Raw genomic sequence first — 21,266 nt, forward strand, 5'->3', positions numbered from 1 at the left:
GAACATTATGTGTCAAGGGCGGTAAGTCAGGCATTACGCACGGGAATTTGTTAGAAGTCCAAAAAGAGACACTGATGCTTTTGTTAAGTTGTTATTTAAGATTTTTTTTTTTCCCACCTGTTAATAATGGAAACAAAAATTCCCATCTGTTACCACCAAACTAATTGGTGGTAACAATTCTTTAGTGGGTATGAGATGGGGAAAAAATCCCATTAGTTACCAACGCATTCATTTTAAATTTCAGCAGTTTATTGTCAACATATAAAAAAAGGTTCTATTCTATTCTATATTTATGGAGATATTTTATCTTATCGCGAATATTTTCCCTATCTGTTGCCACTAAAGTAATTAGCGGTAACTACTGGGGAAAAAAAACACAGTAGTTACCACCAATTGCTTTAGTGGTACCGAGTACTTTAGTGGTAAAAGATGGGAAAAAAAATCCCAGCTGTTACCACTGGTAAAAATTGGTGGTAACAGATGGGAATAACCTCGCTCAACATGCACATTTCTGGTGAAAACGAAACATTCCCTCTTACCTTTAGCAGGAACTCGTAGACCTTGCTGAATATGATGGCGGTGATGAAATAGTCGATGAGGAACTGCTCCGACACTTTCTGGCTGCTCAGATCGCGCTGGAAGAGGAGGTACGCGAACACCAGGATCAGGTACTGCGACTCTGGCTCCGAGTATGCGTTGCGGAGGCCTACAAAGCAATGCATTTAAATATTAGACAATAATGAAATGGTTTATGTTTATTGTCACAAAAAATGTAAACATGTGTTAAGGGGCTCCTAGACGGGCCATATTTTCACTGCGATATGTGGCCGGCAACTATTGGTGTCCCTGTCTAACATGTGAGTAAGAGAGGGACAGCAATAGTTGCCGGCCACAAATTGCAGTGAAAATATGGCCCGTCTAGGAGCCCCTTTAGACGCGAACCTATGAAAACAAAGTATCTATACTTGGTTTGGATAGGTATTTAACTAAATGTTAAAAAAACTTCAGCCGCCAGATTTGGTACATTCAAGGATTTAATAGTTATTTGTGTCACAAGGGAGCAAAATGGTGTATTTACGGCGAGGGCGTACATTGAATCCAGAATGTAGCGAAGGATTCTAAAATAGAATCCTGAGCGTAATGAGGGATTCAAGTGTTAACGCCCAAGATGAAAATAATTTTGCTCCCGAGTGGCTCACACAACTTTTCACACCGAGCATTAAGAAACATGAAAAAAACAAATTCTAAATATTATTAAAAAACAACCAGCATAGAAAATGGCGTGGCTTTACAAATATCAACTTCAAAAAATGGCATTTGCAATAAAATTCTTAGAAAAGCCTTGAACAGAAAAGTTGCACTTTGCTCCCTCTCGTCAGGGAGGAAAAGTTACTTTTCTGAAGGAGAAGTGTGAAAAACATATTACTTATCTATCATTATAATACAAACTAGACTAGTGTATTTTCAATATAGAAATGTAAATTGTTGAGATAGTTTAATGGGGGAATTAACTTACATTTGAGCGCAGCCACGCATATCAGCAGCGCCGCCACAGCGTCGCCGTACTTGGCGGCTATCAGCGGCGCGTCCTGCGTGCTCGCCGCCACCACCACCCCCGGATACAGCACGTTGCGCTCCAGGAAGCACAGGTACACGAACATCTGGAGACAAATGTGCAGAATAGTACATTGTTTCACCAAGCAGACAGTTATTTATTGTTGCACCGAGTGCCGGTTTGGAGCCCGAGCGTGAGCGAGGGCTTTAAAAAGCACGAGGGCAATATAAATTACTTAATGCGAGGTGCATAATCTGCTTTTCTTTCAACTATTACAGTAATAGTAGACGAAAAAAAAAACTCATGCTTAACAATTAATAGGAAAAAATGACACTAGCACTCGATGATTCCATTTTTGTAAGTTTACATTCGCACTCTCAAAAAATGTCCACGGAAAATTCGCAAGGTTCCCGCCAATTAGTTTTTTTTTTTAATTTCTTACTTTTTGTTGGCAGAATTAGTATATAATTATCAGATATTTTTACCCACGATCTGTCAAATTTAGGATGGGCGCCAGTTTGGCCATCCAATCACACAAAGATTTTTTTTAAACATACGGCTACTTACTATTTTTAGTAGTATTGGTAGCAACAATTTTTTGTAGTTACGCAATCTGTCAAATTTCATCAGACCGTCTGGTTAACCAACCTAACACTAGATTTTTTTACACTAGGCAGGCTAATTTTATAGCAAAAATACTCGTGTTACCTCTTTGGTCGTGCAATTAAAAAAAAAACTAAAACAATGCAATAAAGGATTTTCATACCTTTTTTCTGCTCTAGAGCAGAAAAGTCCCGCTTTGTGCTGGGTATTTAGTGCGGTTATGATGAAATTAAAGCATAGTTGGAAGAAAAACAGTTTACATAAAACACGGTTTGTGTATTTTGCTTACTTTAATAGCACCATTTCGTACGGTCTTATTTCGTCAGTGGAAAGGTGAAATCCTTTTACATTTATACTGACGATTTTATTGGGATCTGCTGCAGACATTGAGTTACTTTTTATCTTAGTAAAAACCTTACGATGCGTTACAGGGGTGAGAGCGGGGTTCCAACAACGCGTTACGTCGCAGTTCTTTTAGAAGTTAATACTATAGTGGGGTCAATCAACTATTTTACCGACACTTTGGGCGTCTCCTGCGTTACCAAAATTGTCTCTGGCGTTACCAAAAAATCGTACTTCCAACAAGACATTTCACGGTTTAATAGGTTGAACTTACGTAGGATGGCATGTATTCATGTACACCATCTATTAAATTACAGAAAAAACATGTTTACTTACAAAAATCTGCAATTGTTTGAAAAATGTCGCGGACAGATTAGTGTCGGTAAAAAAGTTGATTGGCCCAGTGTCCATTTTCCAAACCGAGAGCTACCTTCTCGAAGTACATGAGCTTGGCGGGTTCCGTGACCTCGAACTGGGCGTGCTCGTGCGGCTTGAGCAGCGGGCCCGCCAGACACAACCACGGCTGCTGCTTACGCAACTGCGGCATCACGTAGTGGAGCGCCCAGCCCACCGCGCAGATTATCCACACCACCTGCACACGGAAAATAATTCCGTTTAAACCTGGTGTCTTCCGCCATTTCTGAATTTTATAATCCCTCTTTGTCGTTCCCTAAATGAATGCTCCTTTCATCCACTCGAAAGTTGACAGGCAGAGATCCCTTTTATTTCAAATTCAAAAACATTTACATATTTGTCAAACATCATGTAGGGCAGAAGTACCGGTTTTGGCCACCTTAAGCCCGTTTTTGGCCAGTTGACATTTGAAGTCATATATAAATAGTAGATTGTACAACAAGAGCATAAAACGAGCCATTTTACCCAGAACGTTCATATAGCCACCCGAGCCGGTAAGGCGAGGGTGGATAGATTCGTCGAGGGGAAAATGGGTTTAATGCTCGAGTTTTACACTCTGCTTTTCACTTAGATTGCGAGGAAATGAAATAGCAACAGTGGAAACAATTATTCACTTTCTATGTACTTTTTAATTTTTATGCATTATTATAAAATTGTTTTTTTTTTTGATTGATTTGATTGATTTTTAGTTTTATATAAATTAAAAATTATTAAAGAAATATGTAGAAACTTTTTAGTTTGTGGCTGTTCACACCTGATCCTTGGTCTTAGACGAAGATTTTATTTTATGCACTAGAACTAGAGCATAAAAAGTAATTTTATGTCTTCTAGATACAGCATAAAAACGAACTTTACGAGCATGAGAAGTGAAAAAGTGAATCGTAGAGAATAGAAATAGAAATATTTTTTCGCACTTCGCAAATTACATATAACACAAAAAAAACAAGTATTAAGTACGTAGTAAGTAGGTATTTGCGAAATTAGTGTAGTATTTAGTGAGTTTTCAACAGTTTATACTGAATCGAATAATGATATTAATTATTTATTACAAACGTATATTTAAACAATAAAGGGCAACACACACAGAGCGCGGGCGCGGGTCGGGTCGTGTCCGCCGCGGGAGCCGCGCGGTTCGTTGTATTCACACAGAGCGAGGGCGCGGGTCGGGTCGTGTCCGCCGCGGGAGCCGCGCGGTTCGTTGTATTCACACAGAGCGCGGGCGCGGGTCGGGTCGTGTCCGCCGCGGGAGCCGCGCGGTTCGTTGTATTCACACAGAGAGCGGGTCGGACCACCGACGGGCCCGCAGCGGTTATTTAGATTTTTGGTTAAATCTTAGGCTTTTGCTTAAATCTTAGCGACAAAAAAAAAGTTTTGACTAAAAAAATGGTTTATCTGGCGACTTTTGGAGTACAAATTAAAACAGTTCTAGAACCAATAATAAGAATAAGAATAATTTTATTTAGTAATAAAGTTACACTATCTACGTAAACTTATAATGGATACGACATTTTTGTCAACTCGACACGCTCTTGGCCGGTTTTTGTTTATTACTTCATCACGTCTAAACCACTGAACCGATTTAGATGAAATTTGGTATACATATAGTTGTAGTCACAGAGATGGACATAGGATAGTTTTATCCCAGAAAATTTGTATAGTTTCTGCGGGATACATTGTATACCGAATTTCATCTAAATCGGTTCAGCGATTTTGACGTGATGATGATGACTGATGAAGTAATAAAGAAACAGACTTACAAACTTTCGCATTCATAATATTAGTGGGATATGATTAAAAGTAAGTGTTTTTGTATATTATGTATGTTGTTCGACAGTCAACGTCATAATTAAGTGATCATTCACTTCAATTCTTGTGGCACTACCTATACTAACACGTTTTAGGGGGATTTCCAATTAATTATAGCAATTTTAGGGGTTTTTAACTTAAGTTTTAGGGATAAATATTTTTGAGTTGGTAACTCTGCGCTCGGCCCGCGCGCTGTTTGTGACGACGGGCGACGGGCGCGGGCCCGCGCACGACCCGCGCCCGCGCCCGCCTTCTGTGTGAAGGCGTCCATATACCGCCATGCAAATACGCCCGTCGCGGGCCCGCACACGACCCGCGCCCGCTCTCTGTGTGTGTTGCCCTTAAATGGCCATAAACGGTACAGTGGCCACAAACGGTACTTCTGCCCAGTTGAATGTTGGTCATGTATAGATGACCGTGGCGTGTGAGGCATTCCATTGGCTGTCACGACTGGATGACTCTGGCGGTGAAGAGGTTAAGAGATAAGATTGCCTTCGTACATGTCAACGTTTGGGAATTGGGTGTGTTTCTCTATTTCTATCCAATAAAGAGTTTACAGATGTAGACCGTAATGGTTTCCCATCGTATTTTATCGGAAAAGTTCGTATTTACCGTGCCCTCTCAATTAGTTTCATTACCGTACCCATCGCGCAGCCGTACAATTTAGGGATATTCGATATATAAATCGATGCATCGAAAACATCGATGTTTACAATGCGATAAATCGAATCGATCCGAAGTTTTGAAAAGCTATCGATGATAACCAGTTAATTTAACAAAAACTCAAGTTTGACTACTAAAATTTGTAATAATATACATCTCAAAACAGGTCATCTTTTCAAAGTGAATGGTTTTATATGTACTTACAGATTATGAAAGGAGTTAGATCTATTATTTTATGAAAAATTAAAATCTAAACTAAACTTAAACCTTTTAAACTTTAATAAAATAATGGATTTGTTTTCATAACCGTCATACGAAAATTTTCACTCTGAAAAAATTACCCGTTTTGAGATGTATTTGACTTTTCACATGACTACAGTTTTGTAATATAATGTTAGAAAAGACATCGATGCACAGTACTGTACAGTTCCGATTTATCGAATCGAAAAAAAAACATCGATATTACATTACGTATTTTCACAGTTGGCGACTGTACAACTAACAAAAAGCGAATGCATTTGCCAGTAAACACAATCTTAATATTATTTGGAACGCTTAGGCAGGTAAATCACTCACCGTATTCAACTGCTGTTTGGTGAGCGAGGTAAATACTGTGGTGCAGTGTAGTCCCAACACGAACAATCCGAGGAACGTGCAAACTATCACATCATTTTTGAGTCTTGCATTCACAGTTGCCTGTAGTTTCTTCGGCAACGGATCCTCCATATCCTCTTCTACCTTATTAGGATCCTCTTTTACTTGGGTCTTGTCTTCGCCTTCAGTAGGAGCGTCCTTCAAAGACGTTGTAGAATTCATCGTGTCGCCCCTCGGATCCATTTTGAGAGAGCTCACGCTGGACGTCTGCGATCGTTTCTGTGTCCTCGCTATATTAGTTTCTGAACTAAAATTGATTTTAGATGCCGAAGAGCCGATGGAGTTCTGCTTCGATATGTTACTCTCTGAGTTATTCTTCTTGTCGTCTGTTAAATTTGTTTCAGGTTTCTCAACCTCAGGTGTAACATCCGGGGTCTGTATTACATACAAGTCTGGCGGCAACAAATGTTTCTTTATCAGATTCCATATCAGAGTATAGTCGCTCGCGCTTCTGCTCAAATGGTACGCTATAGGAACTAGTAAGGCACAGAATATGGAAAAAAGAATGTTATGTTTTTGATGCTGTGATTTTTTCCCTTCTACTAATCCGCTATAAGCGAAGCCGTATAGCACGCCTATCGCAGCCAGCGATCTTACTACGCAGTACACAGCCGCACTGAGGCTGCTTGTCGCGTTTCCTCCAAAAAGATGCATGTCAATTTGTTCTAATAAATACATAACGAACGTATTCACCTGAGGGAACAGTCCCAAGCTAAACGCCAGGGGAAAAAACAGGAGGAACTTTGATAGGACTTCTTGAATAATTTGTAAAAAGTCACGCTCGTTCATTTCAAATCCATAAATAGTTAGGGGTTTGTCGTCTGTACTTCGTTTGCTTCTCGAATGTTCGTCTGGCGTCATTTGTTCCAACTGTCCGTGGACTATACATAGTATAGCAGTACATAGACAGAAGTATACAGGTCGTGAGAACACTACCATTTTGTTAAAACCGTGAACAGGCGAGGCGGAGTCCGGTTGAACACTTTTCAACAGGGAGTATTGACTCCCTGCCATTATAAAACAGAACCAGAACGCGTAAATGTCTTTATAGAACCCTAAGTTTAACACCATAGATCCTAGCACAGCCACAGAGATCGCTAGTAAAATAGAAACAAAAGTTTCTTTGAAAGTCAAATTCCTATCAAACAAGGCCATCAATTTCAGTCTGTCCATGGTCACTTTCACTTCTAAACACTTCCAAAGGTTAAACTTGTAGTAGCTCTTTGGTTTCGGCTGATTAGCTTTCTCCATTTCGTCCATCATTTTAGAGAATTTACTTCTGATGTTAATTTCTAAGCTCGCTTCTCCGATCGAAGGCATGAGACTTGGTATATTGTTGGATACTGTTTCTACAGACTGTTGTTGAGCTCTTTGCTGGTTCATTAGGAAATTTATATGCATGCTTGGAAACCCCATTCTGGATTGCCTTTCTGCCTCTATTTGTTCAAGTAAACTATCAGTTACATAAGCCACTGGCGACCTGGGTTGGTCCGTATGTGAGCCAGTCCCGCCATCGAACACATAGAAGCGTTTATTCGCATTGTTAGTATTAATAGGAACCACTGTGGATACATTATTGTTACTCGAAAGTAAGGGATTATTACTCCCTTGGTTAGAGGAACTTTGGTCTATGCTATTCTCACGTTTTGGCTTGGGTATGCTTTCGCTGTTTCCCGCTTCGGACTCCAAAGAGCCGCAGCTCCCTTCGCCGGTTTCTTGTGAATCAGCTGTTTCTACAGGTTTTACCCTATTGCACTTTATAGCGTCTTCTTTGTCTGGGAGAGGTATAGGTTGAGCTTGGGCTCGTCCTGAGCTGTTCTTATCAAAAGTGTATGACATCCAGTTGCCATACTCATCCATAAAGCAATGTATAGCTCCGTCAGTCGTATCATCGAATGACGTCGCGAAGTGAACATTGTTGGCGCTGTTCGGATTTTCTGGATTCGGCGTCTTGTCTTTTTTCTCGGGATTATTTTGGCTACCCGGATTATTTCTTTGCCTAGTTGATCGTTTGATCTTTCGTACTCGATTTCTATGATTGCGGTCCATTAGGGGCCTCAATCTCTGGCCTTCTTCCGCATATTGCACTAGTTCTGGCGGCGCATTTTCTGGCAAACAACATGGCATGAAATCTGCTCGAGAGTTTAGGAAAGCCGCTAGCAGAGGCATGGAAGTCGGGAGTAGAGTGTTGGTAGAGGTTTGAGCAACCTCTTCTATTGATCGTTTTCTGGTTTTGTGTGAGTTTTCTCTCTCTCCCCGTATGCTTTGCCTGTGGCTGCGCGGCCGTTCCTCCCTATTGGGTGGCGGCATGACGACGGTGTTGGCATTGGTGGCCGCGAACAGACACTCCAGCCCCTGTACCAAAGCAGCTTGAGCCTCGACGGCATCCAACAGGTTCCTGTCTTCTTGACTCTCGTTTTCCTTTTTAGAATCTCTCTTCTTGTTCTCCTTCTGGGAGGAAGCTCGCGACCGCGCTAAGTTTTTTATCTGCTTTGGTATAGCTCCTAAGTTTTTTGGAACGTTAAACGATGATTCGCCGAGCGCGCTGGCAAGTTTTTGGCAGATGACTTCTCCTTCTGCATCGCGGCAGTCCGAAGAACAGCAGGGCTCCTCTACGGGCGACTCTTCAAATAGCCATTCGAGGCTGTACACGCTTCTTTCATCGGCGCTCTTGCTGTCCGTCACTTGTGACTCTTCAGTGTCTTGAAAAACTTTGTCTTCTTTCGCTGGAGGGCGTTCGAAGTTAGTTTCGCTACTACTGCTGGAATTAGATATATCGTGATCCCAGGGTTTCTTTTCGACAGCTTCCTTCTCCCTCTGCTTTTCGGGATTCTCGTTAGACTCGACGCTTGATTTTTCTATTAGTAAGTCTTTTGAACTAGCACTAGCTTTATCAAAGTATTCGCCGGTGGGATATTTGGTTTCGCCCGAGCCGCTCGGTCGTTCGGTGCACTTGGCTTCTTCTTGTTTTATAAGTTTTTTCAGTCTTACAGGTTTAGTTTTAGGGTGGGCATTGTCTGGATGTTTGGCGTGCCGCGCGCAGCAGTACTTTTTCCCGTCTTGGTTCTTAGACCTGACTACTCGCACGTCAGCAGCCCGGTCCAGTAAAGGAGACCGGGAGCCGTTGTTCTCGTAATCTGAGTCGCTGGACCTGACCGCTGGCGACTGTTCCGCGTCCCAATCGAACCCTCTGAACTGCTTATCGTCTTCATAATCACTATAACTTTCACCACTAGAGTCCAAGTCCGTTTCCTTTTGTGACGTTTGCATCTCATCCGATATTTCAGCTATAGGGTACACTATTTCAGAACCATATGTTAAATAGGGGTAGCTCCCTCTGCCCTCGTCTGGTTCGCTCCGAGGGAACAAGTTAAAATGTGGTCCGCGAGTCAGACACTTACTAGGAGGCGGTATGACCGCATTTTTAGGATTCTTCAGCACTTGGCCGCCTATAGTTTCTACGCTATTGGGATGGGGGGATAAATTCGATACACTGGGCGGTGGGCAGCCTATTTCTAACGCGGCACTTTTGATGCGTCTCACGCCTGGACTTTTGCCTTTTGTTTTTTCGGGGTCACCGCTCGGAGCTTCGGCTTTGACCATCATGTACTCTCCAAGTTCGACGCTCGCGAAAAACCCTGTATCCGCGTTATTAGAATGCCTACGCATGTGTGAAACGAGTTGCGCGGTGGAATTTAACAGAGGCAGTTGGATAGTCGACATGGTCGAGTTGGAGTTCCGACGCATGTTGGAAGACTGGGTGGCCAGAGCCATCGCGGACTTCGTGCAGCTCTCGTCGGGATAGTTCGTGTATCTCCGGCGATGCGCTATCCTTTTCTTCGGGGACGGAGGGCCGACGCTCGGCTCGGAGTTGTCTCTGGAGTCGGAGCTCAACTGGCGGGCGAATTTCGACTGGTAAGGTTCACCGGCCGCTTCGTTGCCGTCCAAATAGAGCCATTCTTTGAAGAAGTCTCTGTTGGAGCCGCGTCGGCCGTGTGAGCACTCGTGGTACCTCCTGCTGACTTTGGCGAAGGGGCCTTCGTCCGTCATCATGTGGGTCGGGAAGTTTCCCTCCGGCCTTGGATTTCTGCAGACTTCTTCGACTATGAGTTCGTCTATTCTGTTCTGGTGGGCGCGGCGGGGCTTGGCGCGGGGCTCGCGCTTGGGGGCGGCGCGGGCGCGCGAGCGGGGCGCGGGGCGCGGAGTGGACGGCGCCGGCGCGCCCGCCGCCACGCACAGCTCCGACTTGCTCGTAGCGACCACGTCTGACAGTTTCACGGAGAGCGTACTGTCCTCCATGCTGGATTCGGAGCTGTTCTTTCTGTGAACGTCTACTTTTAAATCTGTAACAATATATTAATGACATTTTGATATTGATTATCTTATGTTTGCTGTGTGAAATATATTAGATATTACAAGTAAAAAATACTAATGTATGTTCACGATCATCTATATTTATCTATTTCAGCATATTTATCTATTTCAGCATATTTATCTGTTGCCTAGCAGCCATAACGCAAGCTTTGCCTACCTTGGGACTAGGTAATTATTGTAATTATTGAAGACTGGCAATTTTTGCTGATTTGGGACCATTTCGTGACATACAACTTTCTTAATTTTTAATACCTTTTTGTTATGCTACGTTACTTTGTCACGAATAAATGATTTCTATTTCTATTTCTAATTGTCCAGTGGTATTTGTTATTAAACATTGCTGCTTAACTGGACTGATATTTAAGATTGGCAAACGAGGTTTGCTACGAATATATTGCTTGTGCCAGGACCCTCGTATGCGGTTCAGTTCATTGTCGTCGACTGTACGTACCTATGGTGCTGCTGTTGGGTTTGTTGTACTCCTGGCCGGCGGCGGACTCGTTGTCGCTGCTGGCCGCTGCACCGCGAAGCATCTGCATCTCTATGCCTTCGTCGCGTCTGCAATATGCATATCCGTTGGATAAATCACTTTTTTTTCCAGACTTATGTTAAAAAAAATATTAACTTTATGGATTTGGAATCACAACAAATTTCAAATTCTAATAATCGAAAAAAATGACGCTGATTTTACGAGAGTATAACCAGAGCCACCATATTGGGCACTAACAAATATAAATGTTGAAACTATAAAAACTTATTATTTTGGGCACGTATCTGAAAATCGAAAATTGAAATATCGATAATTAAAATATCGACGGTCAAAATATCGAAAGCAAACAAGTTCCATTTGATAACTCACTGTGCTGTATCGTCGGCAGGCTGCGTCCCGGGCTGCAGGATGCACTCGCTGGTGTCGTACATGTGGTGCAGCCCGTGGTTGAGGACCTTCAGCGCCGTGAACAGCAGCGCCACCAGCACGCAGTACACCACCCAGCCCAGGCTCGCCGGCGGGAAGTACTACGGACAAAATAGTGCCCAATTCAATGATAAAAAAAACCCGACAAGTGCGTGTCGGACACGCCCAAAATAGGGTTCCGTAGCCATTCAGAAATAATTAAGTAATATTTTTCGAAGGATTTCGTATTTCATACGGAATCTTCCAAGTTAAGGTATATTTTATAACTTAGGCTGCTATTTACTCTTAAACTACTAATAATTCTCAAGCAAACTTAGCCATCCTGAATTTTTTCAAATTTTTCCACCCACCGGTTTATATTTTAAAGCTCGATTTTCATGAAAATTTGCACTTTTAAGTTGAATATTTCGCAAAAAAATCACTGAATCGAAAAACCCTATCCAACGATACCCCACACTATAGGGTTGGATGAGAAAAAAAAATCACCCCCACTTTACGTCTATGGGAGGTACCCTAAAAAAAATTGTTTTAGATTTTTTTATTGTACCATTTTTTCGGCATAGTTTACATATATATTCGTGCAAAATTACAGCTTTCTAGCATTGATAGTCCCTGAGCAAAGCCGCGGACGGAGAGACAGACAGACATGGGGAAACTATAAAAAAGGTACATATAGGTAGTGCCACAAGAGTACAATGAATGATTAAACACACAGCTACAAAAAGAACTGATTGCACAAAAGGAGAATGAATGAAATGAATGAGTAAATGTCAAAATCCTGCTGTCCTTACACAACATGTTCTTGTGTGCATGACCTCAACTCAGCTGGTACTACGCACTACCTTATTTTTTTTATTCGACTGGTTGGCAAACGAGCAAGTGGGTCTCCTGATGGTAAGAGATCACCACTGCCCATAGGGGTATTGCAGATGCGTTGCCAACCTAGAGGCCTAAGATGGGATACCTCAAGTGCCAGTAATTGCACCGGCTGTCTTACTCTCCACGCCGAAACACAACAGACCTATAGATAGGTTATTATTAGCGCGTAAAATATTGAATAATTGAATCTTCCTTGTGTTTGCTGAGCAAACGACTTGCGTTTGTATCTATACAAAAAAAGGTGTTAGTGTGGAAGGGCCCTAATTTATCCAGTCCAGTCAGATAGCCTAAACCTAAACCTATATTGTCTAACGCGATTGCAATTTGCGGCTTAGCTTAACAAAGAAAACACAACAATACTTAAATATTCAGTCAAACTTATCTAGCCAATCCCTACAAGCTATATTTAATACAAAAAACAGCAATAGATGGCACTACTATTAACATTTGTAAATTATAAAATGTGAATAAGCCAAATTAAGTAGAAATATTAAGATTAAAATAAAGACTAGCATATTTTATAAACACAACTTCACATCAACCTTAATTCAACTCCTTAATTTGAAGATAAGAAACACCATAAAAATAATAAATTGAGAATACGAAAGTATAGGCTACATGTGGCTACATTTCAGCTATGAGGCTTTCGTAGTGTTTTGCAATTGTGACGCTAGATGGCGAATAACCGGAATGCGCTTGCTGGGCTTGCCCCGCGCTTGCTCACATTCGTCGAAACTATTTGAGAGAAACATGCCATTCTCTTCTAATGACGTAAATAAGACAGAGACATCATGCGTATCTCTAGTCGTCTAGGCTTAGTTGGTGAGCTTGTTGGTTGTTGTCAGTGTACCATATCCTTAGTGTCTCACTAGTTGGCAATATGTATCGTGTTATTTGTGTTCTCACTGGTGCCATCTATTGGAAAATCGAAGGAAAGAAAAATAGCCAGTTGAATAGCCAGTATTAGGGTGATACCATTTGCTTGTACTAGGTGGTGTCTCTGTTATATATGTACTCTGTGCCACTGGCTAAAATATTCTGAGTTCATTTTGTGACATCTTGGTAACTAAATTGTTAATGGAAACAAAAATGCAACATCAAAAAAATTATATATGAATTATTTTCAAATTAAGCCATTTGTTTATCTGTGACATTAAACAAAATTTAATGTAAGTATAATGTAGCACATTCTTTGTATGAGTCAGTTGGGTTTTACCAAGCTATTGTAAATGAGATAAACAAATTGCCAGTCATCCTAAGCACATACCTAAAATGTGTTTTAGAAAATATGTACTTCAACAATGCCCAGAATAGGGAAGATTAGCGGAGCGGGCATGCTTTGAAATTCGAAAAATGAAGTTTGTATCATTACCACTCACTCTCGTATTAAATAGTATAAGTCTCAAGAGGGACAGAACAACACCAACATTAATTTTCCCTGCAGGCTACAAAAAGAAAACTAGTTTTATACATCTGTCACTTCAACCTTGTCCTAGAGCTATTATCCAATGGGATTAAATCTATTCAAATTCATTGTTTACGTCATGATAGGAACTTTTATGTAAAATTCTAGCTTTGTAGGTCCAAAGCTGGGGCTTGAATGTTGAATTCCTATGAAGATAACTCCAAAACAGTTACTTTATACTTTTTTGCAAAAAGTGCCAGATTAAACTATTTGTAAACAGAAATATTTGGATGTTTTCTGTCAGAAATTACACATTTAACTTTTCTTGCGACTTGTAATGTGTATAGGATGTAATGTAATGGGACTAGAGCTGAAAATAAATGGTTAATTATTATTATAACTTTGAAGGTTATTTTTAAAATAAATTGTATTAAGAGTCCCCAGTATGCTTGCATCCCCATACAAACATAGTTTTGTTCTAATTTACAAGCAGCACTACAGATCAAAATGCAACTTTGCGACTATAATGGGAGCAGCCATTACAATGCTTATAATTTGGTTTGGTTTAAATAAAATGTAAGGGAAAAAAACAATAACAAATTTCCATTTCTCATACAAAACTTAAAAATTAATGTGATTTTATTTTGTTACATTGAATATGACTATAAGCACCAGAATAGCTGCTCTCATTATAGTCACACAGTTTTATTTTGTTTTGTTTCAGTGTGTTGTTTGTAAATTAGAATGGACTGACCGCTTGACTTCCTTGGTGTCAGCACGTGTTTGTGTCGGACCTGCGAAATTTTGTGGCCTAGTGCTATTTTTTTTCGTGTTTTTTGTGTTACCCATCGGAATCGGCGCTCAGTAAGTGTTTTAACCAATTCTTGTACGCTGTTAACCCCGCTATGTCTCATTTCCCGCCAAAACCTCCAGACATAACCTCAGTTGTTGGGGACCCGGTTTCCGCCGGCCCACCGGTGGATTTGTCGCAAGACAGTCAATCGGAGGGGCCGATGGAAGCCGAGATATCCTTACTGGGGACAAAAAGGAGGGCTACGGTGCAGGGTGGATCCCAACCTCCCACTAAGTTGGGGGGCAGGGCTCCTTCCGACTCCATAGCTCATCTTTATGAACACCCGGATTATAAAAATGGACGAAAATACACTTCCAACGACGGAGGACCTTTCCTAGTCCATGTTTCCAAACCTGAATCCGATCCTTCCTCCGGTACCACCCTAAACCCCATTAAGTTTGGCCAAGTGATGGTTAACTCTCGTGTACAGAATATAACGCGAGACGGTATAAAAAAAGTAGGTAGAAACCGCATTAGCGTTGAGTTTAACACGGCAGAGGCAGCAAATGCGTTCTTAGTGGACCCTTTACTTGCGTCTAAAAACTTTGAAGCAACCATACCAACATTTAATGTCACTCGCATGGGTATTGTCAGAGGAGTGCCAACGGACCTTGCTCTGGATGCATTCGTCAGTGAAGTAGAGCTTCCTTCTGGCTGTGGGGTAATCCTCAAAGCCAGACGACTAAACCGCAAAGTCCACAAACCTGATGGAGTTGAATGGATCCCTACAGGAACTGTTGTAGTTACTTTCAGCGGCCAAGTTCTTCCGTCCAGAATTTTCTGCTGCTACACATCTTTGGTGGTTGAAAAGTACCGTTTGCCCACAATACAGTGCCACAGTTGCTGCAAATTCGGACACATATCAGAGCAGTGCCGATCAAAACCAAAGTGTTTCAAATGCGGTCAAGAACATACAGGGAAAACATGTGTTGTGCAGGAAGACTTAGCGTTTTGCTTGTTCTGCTCAGGCAGGCACTTCGCTACTAACAAGACCTGCCCAGAACACACTCGCCAACAGGCTATTAAGGATACAATGTCTGAAGACAATATTTCTTACTCTCAGGCATGCGAGAGGTTCCCCCCGTGAAGAGAACGTACGCTGATGCGGCTCAGATGCTCCCCCTTCCCAAACAGACCATATTTTGTCTCAATCGCAAAACAACTCCTCCCTCCCCCCCACCTTCAGTCAGTCCCAAAGCTATAGGAAAACCGTTTTCATCCCAAGGTCCCCACGTCGCCCCCTAACACAAGGATATGACCGCGCCGCGCACAACGCCTTAATTAGTGATCGGAACCCTCCGCCTCCGAGGACTGGTGCTGCGCTCCAGTCCCTAACTCCCCGCTCTCACCCTCCTGTCATTCCCCACACAACGATAACCTGCTGGATATGTTGCTATCCTTGTTGATCAATATGTTCAGCAAAATGGATGAATTCCCACTACCGCCCAACGTCGCCAATAAACTTTCCCAGTTTCTTTCAGTTGTCAAAATTCCATCTCATCCAGTGGAACAGTCACAGTCTCCGCCCTAAGAAACACGAAATTCTGCAAATGGTATCCTCGTATGACCCTGCTGTCTTTGCCATATCGGAGACCTGGTTGATTCCAGGATCCCGGTTTCGGGTGCCTGGCTTCTCGTGCCTCCGACATGACAGAGATGACGGCTACGCAGGAGCCGCTCTTCTCATTAAATCTTCTATTACGTATACTCGTATAACTCTTCCCCCTATCGCTCGTGGTATTAATGCCGTCGCCGCCAAGATTATGGACTTTTCCGTTCTTTCGATCTATATTCATGATCCTCACTCTATTAATATATCAGACCTCGAGCACATATTTTCTGCCCTCCCGGGCCCGTTCCTCATCTTAGGTGACTTTAACTGTCACCATCTCATGTGGGGTAGTGCCGATTACGACGCTTTAGCCTGTGATCTCGTTGACCTGATGGAGGACAAAAACATCTGTCTTCTCAACGATGGTTCGCCGACGCGCAGAACGGCTCCAGGCCTGAATCCTAGCGCCGTGGATCTTTCCTTGTGCTCTCCACAATTTGGCACCCTTCTCTCGTGGTCTGTTCTCCAGGACTCCTATGGTAGTGACCACCTACCCATCTTAATATCCTTCCCTACATCCTTTTCCCAACCCAGTTCTCCCCTAAATACTAGTAGGTACCTCTTGTCCAAGGCAGATTGGGATCAGTTCGCGGCGGACTTGGACGCAGCAGTAAGCAAGATGCCCACTGTCTTACCTGAAAATGCTCCTATTTGTCATGACAATCTAATCGACGCCTTCACAGTTGCAGCTAACACAAATATTCCCCTAAAAAACGCTATAAGGCTAGGTCCTCTCCACCTTGGTGGGATTCTGAATGTTCGGACATGATTCGCCAAAGGAACGAGGCCGAGAGAGCGTATTGTGGAAATATGTCCCTGGATAACTTTCTCGCATTCAAAAAGACGGCAGCCCTGGCGAAACGTATGTTCAGAAAAAAAAGAAATCGGGATGGTTAAACTTCTGCCAAAATATCTCTCCTCGCACTCCCTCAACTGTACTATGGAAAGCCATAAAACGCTTCCGAGGGTCATTCATAGCCCGCGATGCGCCAAGTAACGACTCCTCAGCTTGGCTCACGGCATTTATCGACACATTATCTCCCCCTTCTGTCCCTCATATTAACTCTCTCCCTTCCCGCTATCCTCTGAATTGCCCCCAGAACAGTTTTGACCAACCGTTTTCCTGGGCAGAACTTCTGGCATCGCTTGACCACCTTAAGAACTCTGCTCCTGGTCCAGATAGTATCCCTTACGCCTTTCTTGTCAAATCTGGTCAGGTTACAAAAAAATACTTCCTAGACCTTCTAAATCATTTTTTGATCTGGGTTTCGTTCCAGAGGCTTGGAAAAATCAAATTATCATCCCTTTACATAAACAAGGAAAAGATCCTCTCCTTCCTTCATCCCACCGTCCCATCGCTTTATCATCCTGCCTACTCAAAATCCTGGAGCACATGATTAAGAAGCGTCTAGAGTGGTTCGTAGAATCTAAAAAAATCCTGTCCAAAAGCCAATTTGGTTTTCGGAGGGGAATGGGCACCATGGATAGTCTCTCGATTTTAACAACCGACATCAGAATCGCCTTTTCAAGGAACGAGTTCCTTGTTGGTGTATTCTTGGACATATCATCCGCATATGATAATGTCATACTCTCCTTACTCAGAGATAAGCTATCTAAGCTGAGTTTGCCGCAGAAGCTGACGCATTTCATATGTAACTTCCTTATGGAACGTTCCATCGAGGTGAGACATAATGGTTCCCATTCCACTCCGAGACTAATCTGGCAAGGTCTCCCACAAGGATCTGTATTAAGTCCCCTACTCTACAGTTTGTACACCCATGACCTAGACGAGGCTGTTTCACCGTTCTGCAACATTCTACAATACGCAGATGATATAGCATTGTATTCATCGTCCCACTCCGTCGAGGTAGCTACGTGTAACTTGAACCAAGCCCTATTCTATCTGGGAGAATGGCTTGCTGTTCATGGTCTTTCCTTTCAGTTCCCAAATGTAGCGTGGTCCCCTTTACCAGAAAAAGATCGTTCTCCCCTGTGGAAGTCGCTTTCAATAATCAACTGATCCCTGTTAGTAAACAAGTTAAGTTTTTAGGCGTTACGCTTGACTCTCGTCTTTCCGGTTGCCCCCATATTGATTTGACAGTTAAAAAATGCCAATCGAGCATCAACATTTTACGTTGTCTTTCGGGTGTGTGGTGGGGTGCTCACCCTTCTCCCAGAAACTCCTGTACAATGCGATAGTGCGCAGCGTCCTTGATTATGGCTCTTTTGCTTTAGAACCTTGCAGCAAGGTGGCCTTAGGTAAACTAGATAAAATCCAGTTCCAATCCCTCCGGGTGATCCTGGGGCCATGAAATCCTCCCCGACCAATGCCCTGCAAGTAGAAGCATCTGACCCCCCCTTTTCCTCCGACGGCAGTATCTGGCTGACCGTTTCTTCCTTAGACTTTCCCTTCTGGACGACCACCCCCTTTTACCTAAGCTTCAAGAACTATCGCGTTTAATTACTGACAGCGGATTCTGGTTTAACAAAAATCCGCCATGCCTGATAAATAGTTTCCGTAAATTCAGTAGCCTCCCGGACCCCTCTTTCACATGCTCCCGACTCCCCCTCTTCGCTCATAGTTACGATGCTCTTATTTTTCAACCGAACATAATCCTGGACTTTGGAATATCAAAAAGTCAACCCGGTGCGAACAATTCCTTTTTGCGCAATATCGAAAACTTCTGGCAAGGCTGGACGCTATTATTCACGGATTCCTCCAGGCTCGTACTTGGCGGGGCGGTGGGTTCGGCAGTCTGGATCCCGAGTGACTCAGTTATATTGAGCTTTAAATGCCCGCCTCGCACGTCGGTCTTTACCGGAGAGCTAGTTGCTATCTTGGAAGCCGTTAAGTATATCAATGCCCATGGGATTAGTCGATCGATAATTTTTACGGATTCTCTTAGCGGTTTACAATCAATTAAGGCCAACCCGTTCTCTGCTAAAATTAACTTTCCTTTAGTGTTACTCATTAGGCAAACCCTATTCGAAGCTCATCTCCGCAACATTGAGATCTCATTATCCTGGATCCCCAGTCATTCTGGGATCGAAGGCAACGAGACCGCTGACGCCCATGCTAAAGAGGCCGTGGAAATCGGCAGTTTGGACCACCCCCACTGCTACTTCTATGACCTCTTCTCTGCCGCCAAATCCGATCTTTCCTCTACGTGGCTCCGTCATTATGAGAGCTCTTTATTGGTCAAAGGCCGCCATTACGGGGATATCCAGCCAAACATTCCCCCAAGCCTTGGTTTTACCGGTTTCGCCAAGCGAACAAACAGACCACCTCAGTCATCTGCAGACTACGTATAGGACATACTTGTTCTCCCTCCCGCTTGTATAGATGGGGCATTGTCCAAACCCCCTCTGTTCATGCGGCCTGGAGGAGGGTACTGCAGATCATATCCTTTTAAACTGCCCGATGAGAACTACTTCCCTATACAACATCCTCCCGCCTTGTATTCCTAAACCCACCAACCTTAAAACCCTCCTACTCCATGCCTCCTCTAACAAAAAAATCCTTAACCTCCTAATTAAATATATAACTAAAGAAAAAATAAAACTTTAGGTGCTTTTTCGCTTTTGTCTCTCCCTTTGATCCGATCTGTAATGTCTAAATGTTTTGTACTGTCTTCTATGTTTTGTGCTGTCCCTATGTTTTGTGTATGTCTATTGCAGGTACGCAACAAACTCGCTTCGACAACCCCCGTTTAGATATCTTATTCAACCGGTCTGACACAATATACACTTTGCTGCTGTCAGGTGTCATTGGCAGTAATGGACGCTAACCAAAAGCGACCGATTGCCACTTAACAAAAAGTTGAAGTTGAAGTAAATTAGAACAAAACTACTTTAGTATAAAAATGCGATCAGCTGCAAGCGTACTGGCGACTCTTAAAGAATTGGACCATTTCGATCCTCCTGAGTCCTAACTTTTTAACAGATGTAGTACTTAAGACCTAGATGTAGGGGTCCAGCTTTGTTATTTCAGATATTATTTAAACATTGTTAAAATTCTTTATTCAATGAACAATGTGTGCTTTATAAAGTACATTCGGATGTTATACTTAGTGTTAATTTCTTCTTTTTATAAAGTATGAAAGGACTCATAAGGATATACAGTTACAGCATTGAAACTTCTTTAGGATTTGTCAATTCTGGATGCCTTTAATTTGTACCGGTCTTTAGAATCATCTTGTTAAATAAAAATACATACCTACTACTATATGTCATCCTTAAAAGTATTTAAATTCACATACAGCTTACTGTTAAAATGTTAAATTAGAACAAAATGAAATATTATATTATTGCATATTGCTGCATATAAATCACACAATAAATAATAAACTTATCAATGCAATCATAATTACATGTCATGATTACAGAAGAAAGTGGAGCCATGTGTTTAAGATAAACAATGTACACATATAAACATGTGCACATATATATTACTGAGTAGCCATTTTTAGGAAAAAATCTGATTTCTCAGGCATAGAGATGACCAGGCTAATAACTAGAGCCTCTTAAATGGACAATAGCAACAATAGCAGTCCTCTTTAATAGCACTGACCCAATTTTTTGATTCATTTTGTCAGTACTGCATGTTAAGTATGTCTTGAGGAAACATAACTATGACTATATACTTACCAGGTACACAGAAAACGGCAGACATAACAGGAACAACCACACATACAGGTGCACAGTGTTGCAAAACAAATTTTGGTGCGGGTCGTAGAACCAACCGCCAGTAAGGGAAGCCCATACACCCTGGCGCAATATTTCTAAAGTCTGCGACCCCATCTTACGCGCTATGTCCACATTCCCGCGTTAATTCACAGTCCACCCACACAGCACTCTTCTAGATGCACTTAATATCATTATTTCACATCAGCTAATATATAAATGCAAATTATTCGACTTTCCTGCCATTTTGGATGACACACTACAAACAAATATAGTCTCTATTGACATCGAGAGAACATTAATTACAAGGTTCAGTGGGATTTAGCGGCTTATCTACTCAAATAAATACATAGTTACACACACCAAGAAACTCTATTGAATGAATGGTAATCAAATAATTAGAAGAAGATAAGATAAATACACAAAAAAATGGTGAAACCAGCGAAACATCCACTTCTCATTTGACTGACAGAAGTGGATTAATGTTGCCAGCGAGCGATAAACACA

At 42.2% G+C, this 21,266-nt stretch overlaps 1 protein-coding gene across 1 annotated transcript in view; it reads right to left on the bottom strand.

The window, feature by feature from the left end:
• Nucleotides 1-21,219, bottom strand: part of pcx (pecanex) — a 44,293-nt gene extending 23,074 nt beyond the window's left edge. Inside the window, exons 1-7 of the mRNA XM_074090448.1 lie at nucleotides 20,724-21,219; nucleotides 11,271-11,428; nucleotides 10,863-10,969; nucleotides 5,960-10,380; nucleotides 2,931-3,092; nucleotides 1,517-1,661; nucleotides 540-706 (exon numbers count right to left, since the gene is read on the bottom strand). Coding sequence (XP_073946549.1) covers nucleotides 540-706; nucleotides 1,517-1,661; nucleotides 2,931-3,092; nucleotides 5,960-10,380; nucleotides 10,863-10,969; nucleotides 11,271-11,428; nucleotides 20,724-20,876 — 5,313 coding nt within the window. The 5' untranslated portion in view covers nucleotides 20,877-21,219. The remainder of the gene's footprint in view (nucleotides 1-539; nucleotides 707-1,516; nucleotides 1,662-2,930; nucleotides 3,093-5,959; nucleotides 10,381-10,862; nucleotides 10,970-11,270; nucleotides 11,429-20,723) is intronic.
• Nucleotides 21,220-21,266: the final 47 nt, after the last annotated feature.

The sequence above is a fragment of the Choristoneura fumiferana genome, chromosome 7, assembly GCF_025370935.1.
Source record: "Choristoneura fumiferana chromosome 7, NRCan_CFum_1, whole genome shotgun sequence".
NCBI classification, from domain to species: domain Eukaryota; kingdom Metazoa; phylum Arthropoda; class Insecta; order Lepidoptera; family Tortricidae; genus Choristoneura; species Choristoneura fumiferana.